At 49.8% G+C, this 23,213-nt stretch overlaps 5 protein-coding genes across 5 annotated transcripts; 2 read left to right on the forward strand and 3 right to left on the reverse strand.

The window, feature by feature from the left end:
• Positions 1-106: 106 nt before the first annotated feature.
• DEU56DRAFT_907457 (uncharacterized protein) lies at positions 107-2,743 on the reverse strand (the record flags this gene model as incomplete). Its single annotated transcript, XM_041356907.1, has 3 exons — positions 107-2,322; positions 2,393-2,596; positions 2,650-2,743. 3 exons carry the CDS (start codon positions 2,741-2,743, stop codon positions 107-109), a joined length of 2,514 nt encoding a protein of 837 aa, XP_041214094.1.
• Positions 2,744-3,933: 1,190 nt separating this feature from the next.
• DEU56DRAFT_772264 (uncharacterized protein) lies at positions 3,934-5,040 on the reverse strand. Its single transcript, XM_041351514.1, has 4 exons — positions 4,771-5,040; positions 4,564-4,675; positions 4,030-4,505; positions 3,934-3,956 (listed from the first exon to the last, which is right to left on the reverse strand). The coding sequence occupies exons 1-3, from the start codon at positions 4,797-4,799 to the stop codon at positions 4,047-4,049; spliced, it is 600 nt and encodes a 199-aa protein (XP_041214095.1). The 5' UTR covers positions 4,800-5,040; the 3' UTR covers positions 3,934-3,956; positions 4,030-4,046.
• A 902-nt stretch (positions 5,041-5,942) lies between these two features.
• DEU56DRAFT_772277 (ribosomal protein S5 domain 2-type protein) lies at positions 5,943-8,679 on the forward strand. The gene is made up of 11 exons (XM_041351515.1): positions 5,943-6,086; positions 6,158-6,244; positions 6,301-6,308; positions 6,366-6,664; positions 6,815-7,059; positions 7,156-7,278; positions 7,339-7,721; positions 7,776-7,874; positions 7,974-8,153; positions 8,208-8,366; positions 8,422-8,679. The coding sequence occupies exons 1-11, from the start codon at positions 5,995-5,997 to the stop codon at positions 8,439-8,441; spliced, it is 1,695 nt and encodes a 564-aa protein (XP_041214096.1). The 5' UTR covers positions 5,943-5,994; the 3' UTR covers positions 8,442-8,679.
• A 5,839-nt stretch (positions 8,680-14,518) lies between these two features.
• Positions 14,519-16,583, forward strand: DEU56DRAFT_726237 (galactose mutarotase-like domain-containing protein; the record flags this gene model as incomplete). The annotated part of the gene is made up of 9 exons (XM_041347915.1): positions 14,519-14,587; positions 14,774-14,827; positions 14,992-15,148; positions 15,261-15,589; positions 15,638-15,727; positions 15,796-16,119; positions 16,184-16,283; positions 16,331-16,356; positions 16,452-16,583. 9 exons carry the CDS (start codon positions 14,519-14,521, stop codon positions 16,581-16,583), a joined length of 1,281 nt encoding a protein of 426 aa, XP_041214097.1.
• Positions 16,584-16,760: 177 nt separating this feature from the next.
• Positions 16,761-22,222, reverse strand: DEU56DRAFT_878610 (ABC-2 type transporter-domain-containing protein). The gene is made up of 20 exons (XM_041356051.1): positions 21,996-22,222; positions 21,717-21,931; positions 21,240-21,669; positions 20,929-21,188; positions 20,571-20,880; positions 20,426-20,521; positions 20,153-20,374; positions 19,901-20,096; positions 19,624-19,839; positions 19,192-19,575; positions 19,026-19,138; positions 18,870-18,986; positions 18,704-18,818; positions 18,541-18,656; positions 18,325-18,489; positions 17,923-18,274; positions 17,506-17,870; positions 17,359-17,456; positions 17,047-17,303; positions 16,761-16,994 (listed from the first exon to the last, which is right to left on the reverse strand). Exons 1-20 carry the CDS (start codon positions 22,208-22,210, stop codon positions 16,902-16,904), a joined length of 4,335 nt encoding a protein of 1,444 aa, XP_041214098.1. The 5' UTR covers positions 22,211-22,222; the 3' UTR covers positions 16,761-16,901.
• Between the last annotated feature and the right edge of the window lie 991 nt (positions 22,223-23,213).

Genomic DNA, 23,213 nt, shown 5'->3' on the forward strand with positions numbered 1-23,213 from the left:
GCGTGATTAGAGGACAAGACAATGAGAAAGAACAGACCCCATAACATATGCGAGAGATACCAAATTATAGAAGATCCACATGTTGGCAGAGAGTCCAGCAAGAAAATCACCACCCTGAATAGTGGTAGTCGTCTGCCCAACTTCGATTTCGGGCCATCGCGCGCCGCTTACGCTCATCCTTATCCTGAGCCTCTGCACTCTTGGTGGCGCCAGGATTCCCGCCCATGGACGTTGTCGAGGCAAGTGGTCGCAACCCACCGAGCACGCCATTGTTCGCTCGTCTGGCGTTCGCAGCTGGGTTGGTGGTACTGCTCACCTGTCGCTCCCACAATAATTGCCTCCGCATGCTCTCTGACAGCTCTTGCCGAAGCATTATTCGTCGGGTCGTGCGGGGCGTCATAGGTAGCGCGGGAGCAGGAAGATTATACGGATGTCCGAGGGGTATAGGTGCCGTGGATTGTGCAACAGGAGCGACGCGATCCTCCACCACACGTGTATGCGTATGCTGAGCCAGTTGAGATGCAATGCCATTTTCCGGAGCGCGGCGTGATATCAAGGCCTGAAGCCTCTGCTGCGCCACACTGCGCGATACCTGGATCTTGTCGTCGTCATCCTCCCCACTCTCGTCTTCCATCTCTGCTTCCTTCGGGCGTCCCTTTGGCCTATAACCCCCTTTCTCGCTCTCTTTCCCCTTCATTCCAGACGACGGGGGCTTCGAGCTCGACATGGCAGTGATTTGCGCAGCCATGGGTAACGCCGCTGAACTTTTACTCGTCTGCAGCCTCACAGGCCCTGCAAACCCACTACTACTCCTTTGTGGAGCCTGCACCTCCTCAGCCTGACGCTGCGCCTGCCGCTGCATCCGCACAAGATCCGCGGTTGATTGACTCAAGCGACACGGATGATTCGGCGGGAATATCGCAGGGTTGGGGTTCATGAGCTGGGAAAGTAGTCCCGACTGCGTGCGATTGAGATTAGAGTACGACCGTTTGGGAACCTTTGCGAAGAGGTCCCGTTGGCGCTGGGCTTCCAGTGCAGCACCGCGTAGCCCGGCCTCCTTGGCTTCGCGGGCTTTGTCCTCAGTGTCCATGTCCTCAGAGGCCCATCCAGAGTCGTCTGCATCAGTGGTCTCGTAGTCTTCCTCGGAGGTGCTGGCGACAACGATGGTTTTTCGCTGCTGGGGACCCGTGCCGTTACTTGCATGAGCAGCAGCAGCAGCATTGCTATTGCCAACGCCGTTGGCGTTTCCGTTGGCCACGGCATTGCCATTAGCAACAGGAGGGAGAGCAACAGTCGACTGTACAGGCTTGAGATTTATCGCCGTCATCCCGTTAAGCATACCGCCCAATCCGCTGGCCACAGGGGCAGGCGGAGGTGGAGGCGGAGTGAGTTTCGCCGAGCTCCCATTAGCAGACTTGGACCCGTTCGACGAGTTGGAGCCAATATTAAACATCGCGCGCGGTTTACTGTCCTGATTTGAGTGCTTGCGCTGTATCGAAGGGCCGATGTGCCTCGCGGAGTGGGTCCGTTTCGCCAAAGGCGGCCGGGCAGACGATCTCCCCAATTCCTTTCCCTTCTTTGGTTTGGCACATGATTTCTCCTTCAGCTCCTTCGTTACTGCTTTCTCATTATCAGTGCTATGCATCTGACTGGAGGCTGCGCTCGATGCATCGAACAAATCAGTGCGGCTCTTTCCGCTCTCCGTCGAGCCATCGCGTTCCGGGGACGCATCCTCAGGGCTCTGCTGTAGGAAAAACCTGCCAGACCCCTTCGAGGTCTCGATGCCTCGGGCCGAGACAAGCGAAGTTAACAGTTCATCTGGTGGAGGTGACTGCGGAAGCGGCTGTTGCACTTGTGATTGACGCTTCATAGCTAGTACAGGCGGGGGAAGCGGGGGTAGAAGGAACGTTGATGGTGGCTGTGAAGCACCTGGTGGATCTTCGCTGAGGGAGGGTGTCATCGGTGGAGTGGGTTGGGGCGTGGGGTTTACGACGACAACGCGAGGAAAGTAAGCTTCAGCAGAGGTAGGCGTCGAGGGAAGCTGAACGGAGGGCACGGTGGGTTGTTTAGGCGAACGCGGCGATGGGGCCTTCTGCTTGTCGGGTATAAGGACATTATGTGGCAACATGTCTATTATTATTCGGCCAACAAACGGGGACGATTTGGGGCGGAAGGAAGTGGACAGAGGCGGTGCTACGGGGGTACCTGAGGCTGATGAGAATTGGGGTATGCGCGGGCGGTCAGGAACAACGGGGCTCGTTGTAGATGCAGGGGATGAAGTATGCTGATACATGGATGCCGAATGCGAGCAAGGGGGTGTGCCTACATGTGCGGAACACAAGGAGAACGCAAGATGAGCAATGACGAAAAAGGAAATGATCCTCGGACATACCTAAAGGCTGGGCTACCTCGACAGGGTCGGTAAGGGGGAAGAACGAGGTGCGGGTATCGGACGATACTTTGGGATGAGAGATGGAGTCTGGAGTAGGTGGCAGGTACGACTGCTGAGCGAGAACCAGCTCACGGTGCCATAGCCTCCAAGAGATATTCTCAAGCCTGCGGCCATCTTGAAGCGACTCTTTGCATTTGGTGAAAACTAGAAAGAGATAGTATATTAAGAATTGAATTGATAAGGTAGGTAGTACTTACGGGTCCAGAGAGCGGAGAGAGCGTCTTGTCCTTGAAGATCTTTCACTGCATCGGGTGTGACAGAGAGGACAGGTAGAGGAAAGGTTGTGAGCATGGAGATGGGGCGAAGTCAAGGACGTGAAAGGATACAAGCGCCGTTGGAGATTATAATCAACGTTTGAAATCGCAAGAAGACCGTGCTAAAAATCGCAGAAGTTCTGGAAGGAGGAATTCACGGAATTCTGGTATTAGATTATCGGACTGTCAGCTGTTTGATATCGGACTTGACAGATATCAGACGCTGGTCTCAACACGCCCTTACAAGGCCTTGTATGGTCTTGAATGTAGGGAGGAGAAGGATGTGAGAGAGAGCTACTTGAAGTGAGGTTTCATTGAAACCCACTTGTCCCGATTTGCACCTTTTGGCCCTGTGGGTCCCCGGTCCGACCGCCAGCGCAACGACACCGGCCTCATGCCTTGACACCCCCGATTATCTAGGATTATCCAGGATTATCCTCTTTTTCTTTTTTTTTTATTTCCATGTGGTATCCCTAGGATCCTATGATTCAAAGGACTCAGATCTGAATCATGTGCATGGTCACCAGCTCTCCTTTCCACGTAAATCAACATCCAGTTCGCGGCAGTGCCAGATCGTTCGTGACGAAACCAAGGCATTACATTCACCCGCGCGCCAGGTAATAAACTTTTTTATGTGTTTAACAAATTCTTTGTGGGTAAAATCACGGTATCACTCAAATTTTTATTTTATGGTCTGAGCTAGAATTTCTGACGCCATGAAACAGGAGCAACGAAACAAGTCGCAATTATGAGGACATCAATCAGATAAGCTTGACAAGGCAAATACAGCAGCTACATCACTTGATACGGGCCAATATCAACGAATACGAAATGAAAGCGAAAGAAACGGACGCGATAGCAGGCGTAACACGCTGCGAAGTCAACGTACACAATGCGAAATGTGGCTGATGGCCAGTCTAATGGATATATCTGGCTTGTGAACGAATATGCAGAATTAGTATATGTACACTACGCTAACACAGCCCCTTCTGATCAACTTGGTCGGTAGCACCGGCGTTTGTAGCACTAGATTTGACCCTGAATTCCCGCGGATTTCAAGTGTGGGGTACTACGCGGTCTGCTTAGTCTGTTCGGTGCGGAGGAACTCCTGACATACACGTAGATGCGGGGGCAATCAACGATCAGGTGGACTTTGGCTCACCTCGGACTAGCGGTAGAACTCCGGCAACGGCATCTCATTTTTACAAGTCCCTTTTTCCAGGTGATATTTCAACCCGTTTGCGTTCAAGTACGTCTGTGGCCATTAGGTTTCACTTCTCCACTCCAATACGCCGAGCCTAGACTTACTTTAGTACATTCAGGCCGCTAATCAGCGGAAATTAATGGGGCGAACATGTGGGCGTAATGAGGGGGATGCTTACAGGACAGTTATAAGCCTTGTCTTTTTTTCGTTGATGAGGTCGATGTACCCGTTTCCCAATACGAACTGGCTTGCTCTTCACTTTGGTGAAAGAGTTTTGTGGTATACATTCCTCTGAACTCGTCTCAACAGGACTGATCGGCTCTGAAGTAGCCGAAGGCGAAGACCAGTCTGACACAGATCCGAAGGCAGATTCCGGTTCAAGAAACGCCACAGGAGGCCTTGGTGCAGGATAACCCAACACAAAACTCATGTAAGGCCCCTCATTCTCGTGATCGAGGACGCGAAGGATCGGGCTAGGGTTCGGGTACACAGCATTTCCTGCGCTGTCGAACACTACAACATGTGCTTCCTCAAAGTGATCAACTAATGAGTGAAGGTCTCTTAGAGACAGCCCGCAACATGTGAAATCGGAGCACTGAAATACACGCGCCACATGAGGTCGCGCGATCAAATGATAGAGATTGAGAACCCACAATAGTTTGTTCACGCTCAACGAATGGCGTGTCTTCGGACCATGGCGACGAGGAACGTGGCAATGATCCGGCATGTGCGGATATGGGCGGGGCATACGGAGACCATGGGTATCTGATGCATAATAAAAAAAACCAAGTTGTGATCTGTTAGTATCTCGGATCCAAACCAAGGGAACGAGTTATAGGCACTGGATGTTCTAAACTTACTGGATCTCTAAGTGTTCGTAACCGTTCATGCCGGCAGGTTTGGCGTACGGGGGTGACAGCGAAGCCTGAGATGAGAGCAGTTGCGAAGGGCGAGGAGGCGAGATTGACACGAGCGGGTGTCGATCTGGGCCAGTATATAATCACTTCAGTGAGGAACCGCGAATCAAGTGTAATAGCAGCCCGCGGGATCCAAGTAATTTGTCTGCACGACGTCGAGTGGTCCACAAGAGAACTGATGAGCGAATAGCTCTGGTCGACTCCGAAGGCCTGATCGATGGTGATAACAAGGAAGACTGTAAGTCGGCGCAAAAGAGGCCGTACAGGACACGAGAAGCTGATAAATTGAGGTTACAGGGGCACGGTAGCTAAGAAGGGTTGGGAGCATGCAATTAATTATAATGAACACGAAATAGTAGAAAGTCACCGACGAGGATGAAATCAGGAGGAATGAATGGATGCATCGATGATTCTTGACTTCGTTCTCCATACAGCCTTCGTTTCAATGCAAAAATTAACTTCTTTCTTGATGTCGCATGCTCGTGCACTTGATCGATCATCATCAGTGGTGCAGGCACGCATTAAGAATCACGGATACGAGGGTGGTTGCTGCGATGGGATTTGCCAGTCCTTAGGACTCGGATGAGTCTAAGATCAATCGGGCCGGAGAAAGAGCCCAGACATGGATTGGTGCCCTGCATCACCTCTGTGATTCCCCCAATGTGTGATTCTGGCCTAGCGGTCCCTTGCAGATCAGTGACTTGAGCCAGTGATAATGATTTGCCAAGTATCAGGGGAGAAAGAGTCATGGCGACAGCATATTATTCACAAAGACAAGGGAAAAGTGATATCGCAAAGTAGGTGAGTAATCGTGTTGCGACTGAGGCGGACCACCTCAGGCCATTAAACATCACACGTAGCGTTTACGGAGTGTTCGTGCGAACGAGCGACCGTTGCTGTACATGATGAATATGTTCATACACGACTCTGCGTCAAAAATGGGCTGTGGCGGAACACCAGTGAGTGACATCGTTCGCAATATGCTCTCCGTGCACTACTGATGCACACAAAATTGTTTTTTGACATAACGTAGACTGTGCAAAATAAGAGCAAACAAACATGTGCGTTATCCGGTCCTATCCGGTCCGGGATCCGGTCCGCCCTTGCTCCGCCCCCGAGGCTGGGCAGGGCTGGAGGTGGCCCTCAGCTCATTTCATACTTACGAGGATGACAGTTCTTCCAGCAGCTGATGCACCGATCCCTATCTTCACCACCCTGAAAGACCTATATGGCAGTCTCGCGACAGCAGTCAAACACGCGTTAGTCTGGATTCTAGGGCCTTATGTTCTAATTTTTGATCAAGTTCGCTTTTCGCTTTAATTCTGGGTAGAGAACGCTGGGATGAGCTGGTCAGAGAGTTCCATACCAAGTTCGGGCGTAAACCTACCTATGTCGCCCGAGCCCCAGGCCGAGTCAAGTACGTTCACACTCCCTCCTTTTCCCACTCGTGTTGATCCTCTCCGTGAAACACAGCCTCATTGGTACGATGATCTCATTATTATTCATGGTATATCGTGGTGCTCACTCACACGACACAGGTGAACACATTGACTACGCGCATTTCGGCGTTTTTCCAGCCGCTATCGAGCATGATATTCTCATTGCTTGTGCTCCGCGGCCAGCGTCTACCGCTACTGCGCATCCTGACCGTCATGCACCAGGCTCTGTCGTAGCTGAGAATCTCCACACTCGTTACACCCGTCAGGTCTTCATGCCGACCCGCCGTCATACGCTTGGCGACGATGTTCCTCTTGACGCTGTGCGCGTCGCCCCCTGGCATTTAGATATCGATAAAAGCGAATTGCGATGGGAAAGTTATGTCAAGGCAGGATATTATGTACGCATCTTTGCCCCTTTCACATCCCTTCTTCCAGCTTTTGAAGCTTCTCCGTTCATTCTAGACCTATCCTCCATGCCCTCTCTCGTCCCCCGACTCACCTTTGCCTTAATTCCTCATGAATTTCCAGATGCTAACTGCCGGGTATAGGGCGTTCTGAATCACTTCTTCTCCTCATCGTGCACATCCCCCGTTCCTGTACCTGTTGACATCCTCATTACTGGAACCGTACCTCCAGGATCTGGCCTCTCAAGCAGCGCGGCTATGGTCGTCTCGAGCACGCTGGCGTTTCTGGCTGCCAACGGTATTTTTGACGGGGAAAAGGCCCCAACAAAGGGTGAGCTGATAAATATTGCGGTAGAGAATGAGAGGCGGGTTGGGGTGAATAGCGGGGGGTGAGCGTCGCTGTCTTTACCTGTTTGTTTTTCGCAGATTTATCTTTTGGATTCACCCCTCAATATCTAGTAATTAACCGCTCACTTTCTTTGTAGCATGGACCAATCAGCTTCCGTCATCGCTCTCCCTGGCAGTGCACTATACGTTTCTTTCGTGCCCTCCCTCCATGCGGAGCCAATTGTACTTCCGCGCGATGCCGTGTTTGTCTGTGCTAACAGGTGCGTTTTGTCGGCTCTTCGTCGTGCCAAACTTCCTGACAGAATTATTCCCGGGAACAGCCTAGTTGTCTCCAACAAAGCCGAAAGCGCCAAACACCAATACAACCTGCGCGTCGTCGAGACGCTCGGAGCCGCCCGCGTCCTCGCACATCATCTCAATTTACAAGTAGACTCCAGAGATGGCGAAAACACGAAACGACGCCTCGTGACACTGCGTGAAGTCCTCGCTCGGAAGAGCGGTTTCTATCGAGATGAGCAAGACGTGCAGCAAGAAGATCTTGTGCAGTTGCGGAAAGGACTAGAGGACTTGCTAGAGGGGAATGTTCTGGATTGTTTGTTGCCAAAGATTGAAGGGAGAACGGGTGTTACTCTGGAAGAGATGATTGGGATGGGAGGGATGGATGAAGCAGAATTTAGGGAGGTGTATCTTTCGTGGGTGGATGGTGAGCTTTTTTTATGACGCTATTTTTTGTCACTACTAATTGGGAATTCATCAGTGGAAACAACTTACTTTGAGCTGTATCTCCGTGCTAAACACGTATTCGAAGAGGCGCTCAGAGTGCTCCAGTTTAGGGAGGTCTGCTTGGATGGAGGAGGTGCGTTATTTCCTTGGTGTCCGTTTTGTGACCATGCACTAACAATCTGCATGTGCACGGTGCTGATCGTCGTATCTCCCACTAACACTTCATCACCAGACAATGAAGAATCCAAGCTCCAAACCCTCGGAAAATATATGAATGCCTCGCACGCGAGTTGCAACGATCAATTCGACTGCTCCCATCCGAAAGTGAACGACCTCGTTCAAGTCGCGCGGAGCTTTGGGGAGGTAGAGGTGGGACAGAGGAAGGGGAGAGTATATGGAAGTCGTGTGACTGGTGCTTTGTTCTTCTTCATGCTCACCCTTTCCTCTGATTTTGATGTGCTTGTAGGTGCTGGGTGGGGCGGTTGCACTGTCTCCCTCGTACATCGAGAAGACGTGGAAGCGTTTATCGCGCATGTGAAGAAGAAATATCCGTCGTATGAGGGTATGAGCGAGGAGGACCTCGCGGGTTGGGTGTTTGCGACGGAGCCGGGGATGGGCGCGTGTGGTAATTTTTTTTTTCGTTTTGAGAATTGTTTGGCGTGCTGATATTCCTTGGACAGTGTTTAAGTTCACGGATTGAGCGCCAGACTGGATAGCTGGTCGTGGCTCAATCGGTATGGACTTGGCGTATGCTGGTGTTTTTTTGGATGTTGATTTGACTAGTGCGCACTAGCACACTACTCGATACAGGGACAGTTTTTACTAATGTCGGAACCACGCAAGCTTTGTATTTTGCTAGCCTCCCCTTCGCATAGTGAAATCAGATGTTTTCGCTCATGCGTTCAGATAACAAACCAGATGTGCTCCCTGTGGGTTGCCGTATGGATACTTACTTAGGATCAGGATGAAAAACATGAAACTCCTAGCCACCATCAGGTTATAACACGACGGGATGTGTCGTAGACTCGTATGTAGTAGTATCGTGGCGGGCTATGCTTTGTAGAGATGCTGCGTAACATAACCACCACAATACTACTACTCTGTGCACGATTCGTACAGGTTTTGGGCGCGGCCAAACACCCACCGGATCGAATCGGGGGGCTCAACGACTCCTGTAGAATCATATAAGCCTGTCTAACTTGTTGCGAGAGAAACTTGGATGCTCAATGAATATAGCTCGTAGATCTCTCCTGTGGGGATGGGACACGAGTGGACGCTCAGAGGTACGAAGGAATTTGTGACTGAGGACGAATGAAAATGAAAGAAACAGTGATCATTCGGAGGATTTGAAATTGAATAGCGGAGGTCCAACCGTGACACGTGACGTGAGCGCTAGCGTGTTGTCAATGTTAACTTGACAGCTTTATTCATTACTACTGGTAGAAGGTGAAAACTCACGGAACGAATGTCTATGGGGGTGAGTACACTCCATCCCAGCTTCATGAAACTCTGATGTCGACTCACATGAACGTCAGATCATGATGGTAATGCGATTCATGCGATCCAGTAACACTGCCTAGACATTGTAGAGGCGGTCACAGCATTGACGCCGCATAATAAAGAGTTGACTCGGAACTCTGCTAGCCCGACCCAATCATCCGAAAAAAGGTGGAAATGCGCGAGCAGTAAGCTATACATAGAGCAAGATGCTGTTGGAGTTGGACGTGTGAGTATCCCAGCATGTGAGCACATCCTCTATGATGGCTTGGGCATCTCATGAGATGCTGTGGAGTGATAGGATAAAAACGAAGTCCTTCTGGTGTCTGCACCTCAGAGCAAGACGCTACGGTCACTAGTACAGCAAGGCCACGACCCTACTCAAGCTGCCCCAGAATGTCGCAAGTCATCGTTCCAAGTACCATGCCCACCCAAGCGTTTGGAGATCATGAAAGCACTGTATTGGCAGTCGCTGTCTTCCCCGACAGACGACGCATGGTCACCGGGTCGGCAGACAAGATGCTTCGTCTGTGGGATTTAAAAGACGGTGTCCTGTTGAAGAAAATGAAGGGACATCGCGACTGGGTGCGAGCAGTGGCAGTATCACGAGATGGACAATTTATAGCAAGCGGTGGTATGAACGGAGAGCTGATCATCTGGCATGGAGAAAGCTGCGAGTCTCTCACAAAACCTATCAAAGCCCACAGTGGACGAATAATGTCTCTGGAGTTTTCTCCAGACGGTGAACTGCTAGCTAGTGGCTCATCGGACAACACGACGAAGATATGGAGTACAGGGACATGGCAAATAGAAGGAAATCGAATCAATTGTGGTAAAGCGGTTTACTGTGTTCGACATTCACCCTCTGGCGAGCATCTTGCCATCGCGACAGACAATGATATCCAAATCTGGAATTTAGGCAGGAGGGACTGCATCACAACTTTCAGGGCTCACGCTGCGATCAGTCCAGCAAGGAACTACTCACTCGCCTGGACACCCGACGGCACGCGGCTTCTCTCAGGAGGCTCTAGTTACGATCCCACCATACGGGAGTGGGATCTATCCACCATGCGGCAGGTCGGTGATCCCTGGGCTGGCCATACTGATTATGTCCATGCCATCACCATGAATACTGCTGGCACTCTCATCGCCTCCGCATCTGAGGACAAGTATGTCCGTCTTTCGCGGCTCTGGGATCGACGGACTATCGCCATATTCAAGCACACTGACCCAGTGTACTGTGCCACCTTCTCCGCGGATGGAAAGTACATTCTCAGCGGAGGCAAAGATAAAAAGATTTTAAAGTGGGCGGTACCTGAGGATGCTTTGCCCGATTCCAAGGCATGTTTCTACCATTTGACTCCTATAACGAAATGTGAGCATTTGTCATGCAGGTAATCGCTTTAGACACGACGGCCAGAAATGCATGCATAAACGGGGACTTGCTTGCCGCTGAAGAGCTTCTAACACAAGATATTGACGCCGATATCAACAACTACATATCCTATGCCAACCGCTCATTCGTTATGGCGCGAAAACTCAACTGGGACCTCGCGCTTCGTGATGCATTTAAGGTGAGATCCACTCGTCGCTGATCCATTATAGTCCCTTTAACGTAAACTAACTTGCATGATGATGCAGTCCGTTTGCATTCAGCCCTCGTTGATAGGCTATATCTCCAAGGGCATTGCCCTCTGCGGACAAGATCAGGTCCAGAACGCGATGAGAGCATTCGATCTTGCTTCCATGTTCACCAACGGAGATTTAAAGACCACTCATTCTCTTCTCTTGATCAAGGCAAGTCAAAATTTTCTCACATACTCTGTGCTTCATTCCCGTTTTCAGGCTATTGCGCTTTTCAATGCAGATCAGCACGAGGATGCTATACTACGTGTCCAAGAGCTCGCTGCTGCTTGTCCCAATGCCGACACTCTTGCATGCCGCATCGTAGAAGTGAGTTTTCAACAGGTTCATGCGTTTGCGCTGATTATTCTGATCTTCGCATGTCAGGCATATTTACGTATCCAACTTGGAATCATCTCCTTTGATGCCGCACGTCACGACGAAGCTGCTGACCACTTTACTGCTGCTGTCATGACCATCGCTTCTTCATGTAACTTGTCCATTCATTCTATGTATGAGGACTTTGTTGTGGTATGTCATGTTGAGATGTAGCTAAAATTGTTTTCCACGCTGATCGCGTGCTTTGTACAGCTCTTCGGGTGGGACTTGAAGTTATTGTGGCAAACTGCAAACCAGAAACGGTGTCATGCACTCCTCCGGGCGGATAGACTTAGAGAAGCTGTCGAATCGTACCGATATCTAATGGATATGAGCGACGAAAATACGAAGGCCAGCTGCCTTGATTGGGTCACTGGCAAGTCTTCAATGATGTCACCGAGACTACACACCTGACCGGCATTTCACTCAGCTTTCCAGAAAGAATGCAGCGCGCTCTACGCTGCCAAAGGAGACGCTGCCCTCGTTGCGAGTGATTACGATCAGGCTATTGACCTATACTCGGCGGCGATCGACCTGGATGCTTCGAGTGATGCCATCTTTGCCAACCGCAGTAAGGCGGAGTCGGAAAAAATGCTATTGGAGGATGCGCTTCTTGATGCACAACAGGTGTGATGGTATATTTCGTTTTGTGCTGACGCTAATCAGGGTGTTAAATAGGTGATCGAACTGAACCGTTCGTCTTATATTGGATACCAGTTGGAGGCTGCAGCACTCCACGGCGCTCAACGCTATGACGAAGCGATCGAAGCATTCCAAACCATGCTGTCCAAATTGGAAAATGCTCCCGAGATGCATATACAAAGTAGGTCTTGGATAGCACATGCGTGACGATCATTTAATCTTTCTCAGAGCTGCGCCAGAACTATCTCAGTGTTCCCGAAGCAGAAGGTGCTATTCAAAAGGTCATTCACGCTCAAATGGAGAACGCTCCGCTTCGTCTACTCGACACCACCACTGGGCTCTTATGTGATCGAGAGGCGCAGATAAATGCCTTCAAAACGACTACAGCGTACAAGGACCTTTTGTTATCAACAATGAAGCATGCACACCTCCGAGTGGAGCGCATCACAAAAGTAGTGGTGATATACTTCCGTTATGTCATGCTATCACATAGATGGGAAGGGAGGGAGCCGCTGCTGCACGACATCCAAGGCAAGGTCGTGTACAGGTTGAATCCAGTTGACGGTATCATCAAGTTACAGTCATTCTGCAAGATTGTCCGTGATGCAGGATATCGCTGGTCGTGGTGCGATACATGCTGCATCGACAAGAATAACAATGTCGAGCTCCAAGAATCACTCAATTCCATGTTCGTCTGGTATCGCCAGTCAGCGCTTACCATTGTCTACCTGTCGGATGTCGCACCTTCGTCAAAATCTGGCGCACTGGCAGAGAGCGCTTGGATCAGGCGAGGGTGGACAGTCCAAGAATTCCTGGCTCCCAAAGTCGTGATCTTTTATCAGAAGGATTGGACCTTATATCTCGACGATCGCTCCCCCAACCACAAGGAGTCTATTGCAATCATGCGGGAGTTGGGAGATGTGACGGGCATAGATCCACAGGCCCTCGTTACGTTCCGTCCTGGGATGAGAGGTGCCCGAGAGAAACTCCAATGGGCGTCGACGCGTGTCACCACATTGCAGGAGGACATCGCATACTCGTTGTTCGGCATCTTTGGTGTCCACCTACGTGTCAATTATGGCGAGAAGAAACAAAACGCACTCGGGCGGCTTTTGGAAGAGATCGTGGGTCAGTCGGGTGACATAAGTGCCCTGGACTGGGTGGGGAAATCATCGGAGTTCAATAGCTGTTTGCCAGCTGAAATTACCTCGTACGAAGCTCCACCAAGCACGCCGCCATCTGTATCTGAAGCTGAGATGCAGACACTGGTCTCCATGCTGCGAGATGCTGGGGCTGCAGAGTTGGCTTCGAGATTGTACACCATGCTTGATGATTTGAGTGCTCCTCGTTTCTTGCACCGTCGGTTGCATCTGCCTTGTATCACATTTCCACTCACAGAAGTCAAGCGGAGTCTTCATCAAGACCGAGAGACACATTTCACGCATGAAGTCAAGGCAGACGGGCTTCATGACTTAGTGATTACCACAGAAGACAAGCTCATTCAGTTCTCGCCGGCAAGGCCCACACGGCAGACATTCTTGCTTGTCCTTCCGTGGACCCGTAATCTCCTCGAACCCCTCGACTTTGCTGATGATACCCGGAGCATGATCGATTGGTCTGTGCCTGGGTCTCCATCGCATGATTCGCTAGTCATGTCTCCTGGAGACAATGGGCCGGTTGATTCGGAATCTCGATTACGAGCGTTGCGATTGATCGTTCGCCTTGGACAGTCTTTCAGCGCGTTTTTGCTAGCACGGCAGCACGGTGGAGAATACAAGAGAATCGCATCGGATTATGATATCATTGCTCAAGTCAAAGATATGACTTCTGTTCGCAGCCTGATGGATGTCAGGACACTGGAGATATTGTAGTTGTATTCTTGATCAATTGAATATTAGAGTATTACATTGGCCCGGATCTGTCTGTTGGCTGTCACGGTATTCGATGTATTCACGTTCCTCTCCCTCAATTAAACATCACCGGCTGCGGCACGTACCACTGCATGGGCTTGCAATCATTCCGTTGAAGTCCAATGCCTTCTGCATACGCGTACCGTAATAGCCTTACGTACCGCCAGCGCTAGTTGAGCGTGGCTCTGGCACATTCCGTAAACTAGTGAACATTGAACAACTCAGTCAATTTCTTCACGGACCTCAGGCCTCAAATTGCGGCATGACCACCACGATGGTTGTTAGTACAAACTTGCCTAACACACATAGTTCTCGATCTATGTCCTATCCTTTCGTACATGGATGATTATATGTGACGGTGGTGTCAAGATCTCCGAGTCAGGCTCAGGTGCCCAGTCGGCACTCAGGCTGGAGACGCAGCAGACGCTATGTTTCAAGTTAACATCGACTTCAAGTACTTGTTGTATCACTCAAGGAAGGTTTTGTTACTGATTCGTGTAGGCACATGCGGGTGGGCTATCCACGGGTACGATTTGAGCCGACCCAAAACTTCTGCCGTACCGGCCTCGGTGCGCCGCTCCAGATAAGCGGGCTCCCGCTGGTGTCATGGGCTTGCATATTAACATCGTGGTTTGCACGACTACTCCCTTCGGGCCGTGATAAGATAAAATATTGGAGTTCTTCATCTTTGTTCTGACGAAGAGGACAGCAAGCAACACGAAACATGATGGAAAAACGATATCTGGGCGAGTGGTTGACTCTCCCGTCAGCATTAACCCCGCCGCTTGCTGTTGAAGTGAGTGTTCTGGCTGTTGGAATTCACTATCGTCTGGGCTGGGTATATGACTCGGTGATGGGTGGGCCCCGGTGTATGGTACCGTGGCTTCGCTGTGTATTGGCACGAGTGTATATGAAGTTTGTGGAGTTTGTGGCGGAATCAATATCGAGTAAAGACTGATTATCCTGGCTTATGAACCCACAGGTCCTCCCGCATGGCGTGACCATCCATAGGATCATCATACAGGTGGAGGGAAAGGTTCGTCTGCAACTCTCCCGTAACTCTACTTGCTGACTTAATGATTTTCATGTATAATTCCACTTCGGCGTAACATATTTCATCGAAACAAATGGTCTGCCACCTTTATCAACACTTTCTTGCCTCGCTTATTCATTTGTCGAAATGAACGCCATCCGAATTAGACCCACGACATCCTCATCGGTCCTGAAAATCCCAAAGACTATGAGACGTTCAAATACACCAACACCATCATCGGGCGGTATGCTAACCGCGTGTGGGTTGGGGAGCACACGGTGAAGAAGGATGGATTCGAGAGGTTGACAAGGCCTGTCAAGAATGGTGGGTTCTATGCTTCTAAGGCTGTCGATTTCTTTCTGCTCTATCTTAGTCTTAATTCTTGACTTTCTGGCTGCCGGTCAAATGAACCTCTGTCTAACCCCCATCTCACCAGAATCTCCTGAAGTTTCTTTGCACGGCGGTCTTCTGGGGTTTGATTTTGCAGTTTGGCAGCGCCTGCCCCTCGAAAATGCCAAGCTCTTCACACCTGCTGAAATTCGCACTATCCAGAACTCCTCTACGTCCGAGTCATCTGATAACACAGCTATCTATGCACACACATCGGAGGACGGAGATCAAGGTTACCCAGGGGAGCTGTATCTCGAGACACTCGTTGCGCTGCTCCCTCCTGCAAAGGGTGAGAAAGGAAAGGTGGGAAGCATAGTCATCTTGTACAGGGCGAGGTTGGTGAATGAGGGTGTTACTCCCATTAATTTGACGCACGTATGTCTCTGAATAATCTCAAGGAAAATAAGTACTGATCCAATTTAGCACTGGGGATTCAACCTCGATGCAAGCCTGCAGGGGGATGAAAGCGGGAAGGATAAGCTTTCAGTGAAGAATCACAGGTTGAGTATTAAGGTGCGTTGGGCATCGTACCCGTCACTCTACTTTTTGAAGCTAATGAATGGCCCACACACACATCATAGGCAAGCCACACTGCTGAGCTTCTCCCAAATAGTCTCCCCTCGGGAAAATACTGCCCAGTCGGTGGCACAGTGCACGAGCATAACGACAAACTTATCAAAGACGGATTTCCGAACCATGGGTATGACCACTACTATCTCCTCGCTCCTCGCCCAGGGGTGAAACTCGCGCAACACCGTTTATCCGCGAAAGAGTTTGATGCTGCGAAAGCAGGGCAGGGGGAGGAACTAGATATTGTGAAAGAGATATTTGAGAGCACAAATGAGATGGTGGTCGAGTTGAAAAGCGAGAAATCCGGGTTGAAGGTCGATTTTGATTCGAATCGTGTGTTTGCACTTGATTTCTCCAATTGCGCCCACTCATGTTACATTGAATATACGACACGCAGAGGCCGGCCTTATGTTCTACACGAACAACCACCCGAACAAACAATTTCGAAAGAAGATTCACGGCGGTTCGGGAACTAAGGACGATGGGTATATCAATGGCTGTGCGTCCCATTACCTCCCTTGTGATTTTTACCGAGTCTCCCTTCAGCCGCAGCATTCCTCGAATTTCACGAGGTACGTCAATCATTTGCCCTTTTCTGAGCACCTTCAGTTTTTCCCCCATTCCATCTCTATTCCGACCTGGATACTGCACTGCTGACTATGTTTAGCCGCTCTCGGCTTTCCTCAACCATGAAGCGACACCGAACACTACAGACACGCTTCTGACGTCCAACGAGATCTACAATAATTTTGTCCGTGTAGATATATTTGTGGATAGTGAGGGTGTTTGTGGGAGCTGATGGGGTATTGCGAGGAGGAGTGGAGGAGGGTTTTGTTGGTTAGGAACGTACCCATCTCCAACCGGTCTTTGTCAGAAATTTTGCCCACGGGTTTGTTCTCCTTTTCTGATATACGACTTGTATGTTTCAAAATCTTTTAAGATTATCAAGCACTTTTATTGTCTCAATATTCTGATACTTTGTAAGGTATTGCGACTCTAGAGCTTGGAAGGGTTATACAGAGTCCAGACATAAATATATACGATAGGTTACAAACAATCCTCTACACCTAGTCCTACGAGTACATTCACGAGGTATACGGTATGTATGGATTGTAATCTACTGGCCACGAGTTAACATCTGCCTAAGAGAAGCAAACACGCTGATGGTGCGAATGCGCATGAAATATGTGAACCAGAAAACAGCAACGATCTGCAGATGTTATGTGAGCACGAAATCCAAGCAGCATCCAGTAATGACTCACGTTAAACGCGACGAATCCAAAGACGATGCCCAGGTCGCGCCAGTGATCACTGTATGCAATGTTGAACCTCGAGTACATGAACTGGTCTGTAGTGGTATAGGGGCAGTACTGACAACCCTCCGCTACTTCGGGGTTCGTGAGGTAGCCCCCGGCGAATTGCATGAAGGGACCCATGTACTTGCCGCACGTCAAACCTTTCGGTGGGTTGACGGAGACTAGTTCCGTGTAAGAACACCTAATTGCTTCCCCGCCAATGGCTACAAATGAAGATCAAAATGAATATGATTATCAAGCAAGAAATCATTCACGAACCTTGACCAAGGAGACCCTCGATGATGTATGTGAAAGGAGAGACCCTGTACATCCATTTCCACCAATTAAGCTCCATGAATGGCTGGATTACGCCATCACTGATGAACCATTAGTATGACGTAGCGTGGTTCAAAGCGTGCATCTCACAAGATCAAGACAAAGATAATGAGAGTTGTGAAGTACAGGGATGCAACTGAAGCGTTTGGCGCCATGGACGCGATGCCATGTCCAAGAGTGGTATAGTACAACGGGACGGCAACAGAGAGCATGAGGAACGAGTAGCCTGCCCGGCCCGTGGGGTATCCGACAGTCCAGTAACAGCAGAAAAAGAACATTGCCGAACTTATCATGTTCCAAGGAAGCTCAGCAGCAAGTTGTGACATGACGAGGGCGGTCCAGTGATACATTCTGCTAGGACGCTCACGAATTTCGTACACTGTGCGAATGTCAATGTAGACGACCATGAGCTGATGGATGAGGGAAATGCTGAGCACGAGGATGAGGAAGATTGACTAGAGAGTGTGAAAATAAGATTAAACGAAGAATCCAAGTGGATGTACATACAAACAGCTTGTTTTGGGTGCCCTGCAAAGAGTCATTTGCCTGGAAAAAGGTAAAACCCACAAGGAGACCACCAGCGATGTTAAGCACAAATTTGGCGTGGACATACGCAGGAGCGCGCCAGTATGCTCGGAAGTTCCGCTGGGTGAGGGCGACGAACTGGTGCGACCATGAGGTGGCAAAGACAGAACACTGGTTGCTAAGCTGTTGTGGCTGAGTACGACCAGATTCGTGCATCCCTCCGATCTGAACTTGAAGCTCCCTCGCCTCTGATGAACGCCTCCAGACATCGTACCAATCAGTGGGGGAGACTGCAGCTGCTCTAGCACCAATTACGTCAAGCATGTATTCCGCCCTTGAACGCACTGGTAAGCGCAAGATCTGGTACGACTGCACCTTACTTACGGGTTGGCGTCGGAGCCACAGCGTGGAGCGCCATTACGCTCAAAGTAGTTCAGTACAGTTGACGAGTCCTCGCCAATGTCGCCAAAGTAGACAGTTTGTCCACCCTTGCAAAGGAGCAGTAGTCTGTCAAAGACCTGGAAGAGCTCCGCTGAAGGCTGATGGATCCTGATACAGCTCATGAGCGGTGGGAAACCCGCAAGTACAAATAACACTCACGTGCAGAGGATGGCCTGACCATGGTCAGCAAGTTCGCGAAGGAACTGCACGATGGCCCAGGCAGATTGTGAGTCGAGGCCAGATGTGGGCTCATCCAGGAAGAGTAGAAGTTTGGGCTGTTAGACGCTTAGCGTAACCTCAACCTGAAAAGTTTGCGTTCTACCTTGGCAGCAAGTTCTACTGCGATGGTGGTGCGTTTACGGTACTCAACCCCGAGAGAGCCAACAATAGCATCAGCGTACCCCTCTAGACCACACATTTGAAGGCACTTGTCAACACTCCACTGGAAAGTTAAGTTGGGATCGATCATGAGCACAAATGGTACGCACTATGCTTCCTTTTCAGTGAGAGGAACTGACTGGGGTTGGCGAAGATTCGCAGAGAAGAGGAGCGCTTCGCGAACGGTTGCCTCGGGAAGGTGAGTGTCGAGTTGTTGGCAGTAACCGCTAAACACAACAGTCAGGTAAGTCGACACAAATCAAGACAATGCTTGCATCTGAGCCCGGAAGTCTGTGGGGAGCGGCTGTCCGTTAACGAACCGGTCACCACCCACCACACCAGCAGCGATGCGTTGTGCAAGAACGTTCAAAAGTGTGGTCTACAAGCAATCGAATAAACGGCATGCGAGACTGGTATCACAAGAAGTTATACCTTTCCAGCGCCAGATTCGCCCATCAACGCAGTGAGCTTCCCAGGGGCAACAAAGCCCGTGACATCATCAAGAAGGCGTTTCATACCTCCCTCAAATGGAACTTCATACTGCAGGTGCTGCCACGTGAAGATATCCGTGACCATGACGTTCTTCTCCTCGAGATTGTGGAAAGCTGACGCATCAGCCGCCTTGGAGTGGCATCCAGAGCGAAATTCCGTATCTGCCTCCTCCTCGTCAAGTGCCTTGGCATTCCTATCGATAACATTTGAGCTCGGCTTGAAGAGAACGATGGCGCCGTCGAAAGCAGACGACGTGTTACATTCTGTGGCAATTAGGAGAGCGGCCAAGAACCCGAGATGGAAAGCACAAATGACACCAAAGTTCTGGGGTGGTTTCATGAGTCATTCACAGAGCAAAGCGGACCGACATACTCTCCAAAGATGACCATACCAAAAGTCGAACGTCAGTCCAACATAAATGTTGCCATCTACTAGAAGCTGCCCGGGCTGCGATCCGGCTGTTGTACAAACCTGGTTTACAAGCGAAACATTCTCATAGCCAGGACCTTGAGGGACGAGAGTGGAGCAAATTCCGTCGAGCGTATGAAACTCGTTCACAACAAGTGCACTGAACCCCCACCACAAAGGCTAAGACAGCAATATCGATAATAAACGAAAGAAGCATCTTGCAAGGAATAGAATGACGCACGTTCATCCACATGATCCACCGCAAGCCCGTCGGAGCAGTCGGCCAAGGAATTGCGTATCCACCATAGAACGATATCAAGAGGATGAAGATACCACTAACAGCTATTGCGCTATGACAAGTTTTGAAGCTTGCAGCAATAGCTCTGAAGAATGACTTCATGGTTTGCGACATCAAAAAGATAAAAAGGTAAAATATACTGTTGTGCAACAGGGTGAGCATCAATGCCAAGAGAAAACAGCACGAAGAACTCACAAAAATTGTGCGGCAGAACGTTGCAACCCAACAAGGAAGTAGAGGATCACAGCGAAAACCAGTTGAACAACTAAAGTGATCGGAATATCGACGACAGTATGCGCGAGGCTCTGGATGAATGGGTAATGTAACGCGGCTTTCTGGTGGCGAAGCACGATTGGGCGCTGGAAGAAAAGCGCCGGGACTTCTGCAATGGATGTAATAGCGCTGAAGAATAGGGAGCTGAAAAAGCCGTGAAGCACAACTTGAATCACGACAAGGGAAGAAACTTACAAAAACAGGACACCTGCGCGAGAAAAATAGGCTGAGGTATCATTTGGCACGTTCAGAAAAACAGTGCCCAAAATTATCGCTTGGAAGACCTGGGAACTATCACCTAGTGTCACTGAGGGTTGGACAAAAAAAGAATGTCGCCTACGCCAGTTGTACAAAGAGCTCGAATTTATCACCGACAATAACTTGCAGGCGGCGCTTCATGACCGCTTTCACTTGCTGGGGGATAGAAGCCACATATGTAGTAGATGTGGAGGCACGTTCAGCGGCTGCGCTAGACAGATACGCCTGCTTGTGTTCGTGATTGCCGATACATTGCTCGCAGCGTTGTTCAATCGCTTTCCGGTTCTGATGACCGAGGTCGGACGCAATGAAACGGCTAGCAAGGTCCTCCGACGTCCGCGGGACAAAGCTCTCATATCCAGGGCGGATTTTCCTTCCGTTCGCGTCCGTAACTGATAATATAGATTAAGAGACAATCCTACAAAACCATAGTGCCCTACCTGAAACCAGGAAATCGGGAGTAGTCTGCCTGTTTTGTGGTTCGAAGCCCATATCGATAAAATAGCCTTTGGCCGACTTTGCTGAACCAAAATAGGCCATTTTGCCTTCCGCAATAATACAGACCTTGTCAAACAAATCATATAATCGCTCGCCTGCCTGGTAGAGAGAAACGATCGTCGTTGTGCGTTTGACATCTGTGATGGAACGTAATGTGCGAACAAACTCAAGGGCAGTCGAGGAGTCTAGTCCACGAGTGGAACTGGATGAGAGACAAGTCAGAATAACACCACTTTGAATGACCACAACACACTTATCCCACACACAAAGTGAGCCTGCAGAGCCTAAAGTTTCTGCGATAGAAACTCGCTTTCTCTCGCCTCCCGAAACACCTTGCACCTGAGCATTACCGACCAAGGCATTTTTCGAACGGTAGAGGCCAATGACTTTCATTAGCATCGTGGTGGTATCCTCAACATAGTCCTCGCGCGTCTGGCCGAGAAAACGTGTTGCGGGAGTACGGTTTCTGATAGCAAAAGAGAGCGTCTGGTTGACAGTCAGGGTCGGGAAGTGGACATCATCCTCCGGACAGTAAGTGACATCGCCACGGAAGGAGTCATGAATCTCCTTCGGGGTGAATGAATCATAGAAAACTTGACCCTCGACTGCATGGTACTCTCCACGTTGATTAGCGAGAGTCTTGAGGAAGGTTGAACACCCAGAACCAGGACGACCAAGGACCACTATACGGAAGGTCGATATTGGGTGTAGTGGAACAATGTGCACTTACAAAGCATTTCGCCAGGAGTGACCAAGCCCTCGAATCCGGACAAGATGTCTCTAATTGGGGGGTGGCGGATTTCCCTTATCTTGTACAGAAACGTTGAGGGATGAAAAGGTGAGCCTACAGTGGGTTGGAGCGAGGTACGGGAACCTGCGCCGACGACACGCAAGTCCTTAAACATGACACCAAGTTGACGGTCCTTGATTCCTTCATCTTGACGGCTGAGGGAGAGATGATAAAATGCCAAATTAGTGAGTTTATGCAAGACACCCACGTAATACTTACCGTTTCACAAGATCTCTGAGTATCTGCTCGAAATCAAATGCTTGCTCGTTTTCTACGGAAGTGGATATGTCTGACGATTTCTTAAGGAGTGAGGGAGCGGATGCGTCCGAATCTAGGTCTGAAGGTAGGTCATGAACCGGAGTAGCAACCTGACTAGCTGAGGAGTGAAACAGTCTATTACTAAAGACATGCTGTCTTCTTTGATGGGGAGGCATAACAACTTGAAGAACAGGATTGCAATGAACCGCAGGAACAACTCAGATGAGTGCAAAGGCTACACACGGGACATATGGGTGGTGAGTGAAAACCTAAGAACTTTATAGTACACTATTTACCGACCTATATGTGCTAGTCCACGACCAACCCACTATGAGAAGTATGCATCTCGGGTGGCGGAGCCTTGACGTACCACGCTAGCGCTCTGCCCCCAACATCGAAGATGGAGGCCACAATGCGCTATAATAAGCTCAGTTACATTGTAAGTGTCAAAACCAAGATTGCTTTGGCTGGAAGCTTACTAACTTCTTTCAGTGAACATTATGTATTCGAACGCGTCAAAAATACTTCCATCATTGCGAACTAATGTCGAAGTATACCAAACCCAGTTTGAGGCCTCAAACAGGACTATTTCGCAGAGCGTGGAATAAACGCCACACCCAGAAATCAACTATCAGGCCTGATTTGATGGCAATAACAAGGCAACCGTTGGAGTACAGGATCGGCTAAAACGAGGAGGCACAGATGCAACTCGTTTGGACATTGGTGGTAAAGGAAATGTTCATTCCTCAAGATTGTTTCTAAACCCAATCCGTCCCCGATTTCGTCGGAGCTAGACATAGGTGTTGTCAATGTGAGATGGACTTTACCGCAAGTCGAACACGCAGAAACTTGACTAGGCTCCTGAGGGCCGCCTCCAGGCCTTTGGTGGGTTTCTTCGTGGTAAATCACTCGCCTGAGACACAAGCAGGAGTCGACCATGCTGCCAGAGTGTCGAACCCGGGATGACTCCACCATTTCTCGATAGAGAAGAGGTCAGTGGGCAGTCGGTCCTACAACTCATCAACATGCTTAGTCTCCCCTATAATCGTCGACGAATGAAGATTACAAACATGTTATACCTGGACGATTGGTCGCACCGTTTCCTTATCATCTTCAGCCCCGGAAGCCCTTAATGCAGAATCTAAATAAAGAAATATGAACGTTCTCGAATCACAGAAT

The sequence above is a fragment of the Suillus clintonianus genome, assembly GCF_016758775.1.
Source record: "Suillus clintonianus strain FC179 chromosome Unknown DEU56scaffold_5, whole genome shotgun sequence".
NCBI classification, from domain to species: domain Eukaryota; kingdom Fungi; phylum Basidiomycota; class Agaricomycetes; order Boletales; family Suillaceae; genus Suillus; species Suillus clintonianus.

Excerpts from the sequence above, each read along its gene's own strand:
- DEU56DRAFT_772264 (XM_041351514.1), bottom strand. The coding sequence starts at position 4,799 with ATGAACGGTTACGAACACTTAGAGATCCA. Across the intron at positions 4,676-4,770 it reads TACGAACACTTAGAGATCCA|ATACCCATGGTCTCCGTATG; the intron begins GTAAGTTTAGAA and ends ATTATGCATCAG. Across the intron at positions 4,506-4,563 it reads TTGAGCGTGAACAAACTATT|TGCTCCGATTTCACATGTTG; the intron begins GTGGGTTCTCAA and ends CGTGTATTTCAG.
- DEU56DRAFT_772277 (XM_041351515.1), top strand. The coding sequence starts at position 5,995 with ATGACAGTTCTTCCAGCAGCTGATGCACCGATCCCTATCTTCACCACC. Across the intron at positions 7,722-7,775 it reads GTATCTTTCGTGGGTGGATG|TGGAAACAACTTACTTTGAG; the intron begins GTGAGCTTTTTT and ends GGAATTCATCAG. Across the intron at positions 8,154-8,207 it reads ATATGGAAGTCGTGTGACTG|GTGCTGGGTGGGGCGGTTGC; the intron begins GTGCTTTGTTCT and ends ATGTGCTTGTAG.
- DEU56DRAFT_878610 (XM_041356051.1), bottom strand. The coding sequence starts at position 22,210 with ATGCCTCCCCATCAAAGAAGACAGCATGTCTTTAGTAATAGACTGTTT. Across the intron at positions 20,881-20,928 it reads TCCCGATTTCCTGGTTTCAG|TTACGGACGCGAACGGAAGG; the intron begins GTAGGGCACTAT and ends CTATATTATCAG. Across the intron at positions 17,304-17,358 it reads CGAGGGTCTCCTTGGTCAAG|CCATTGGCGGGGAAGCAATT; the intron begins GTTCGTGAATGA and ends CTTCATTTGTAG.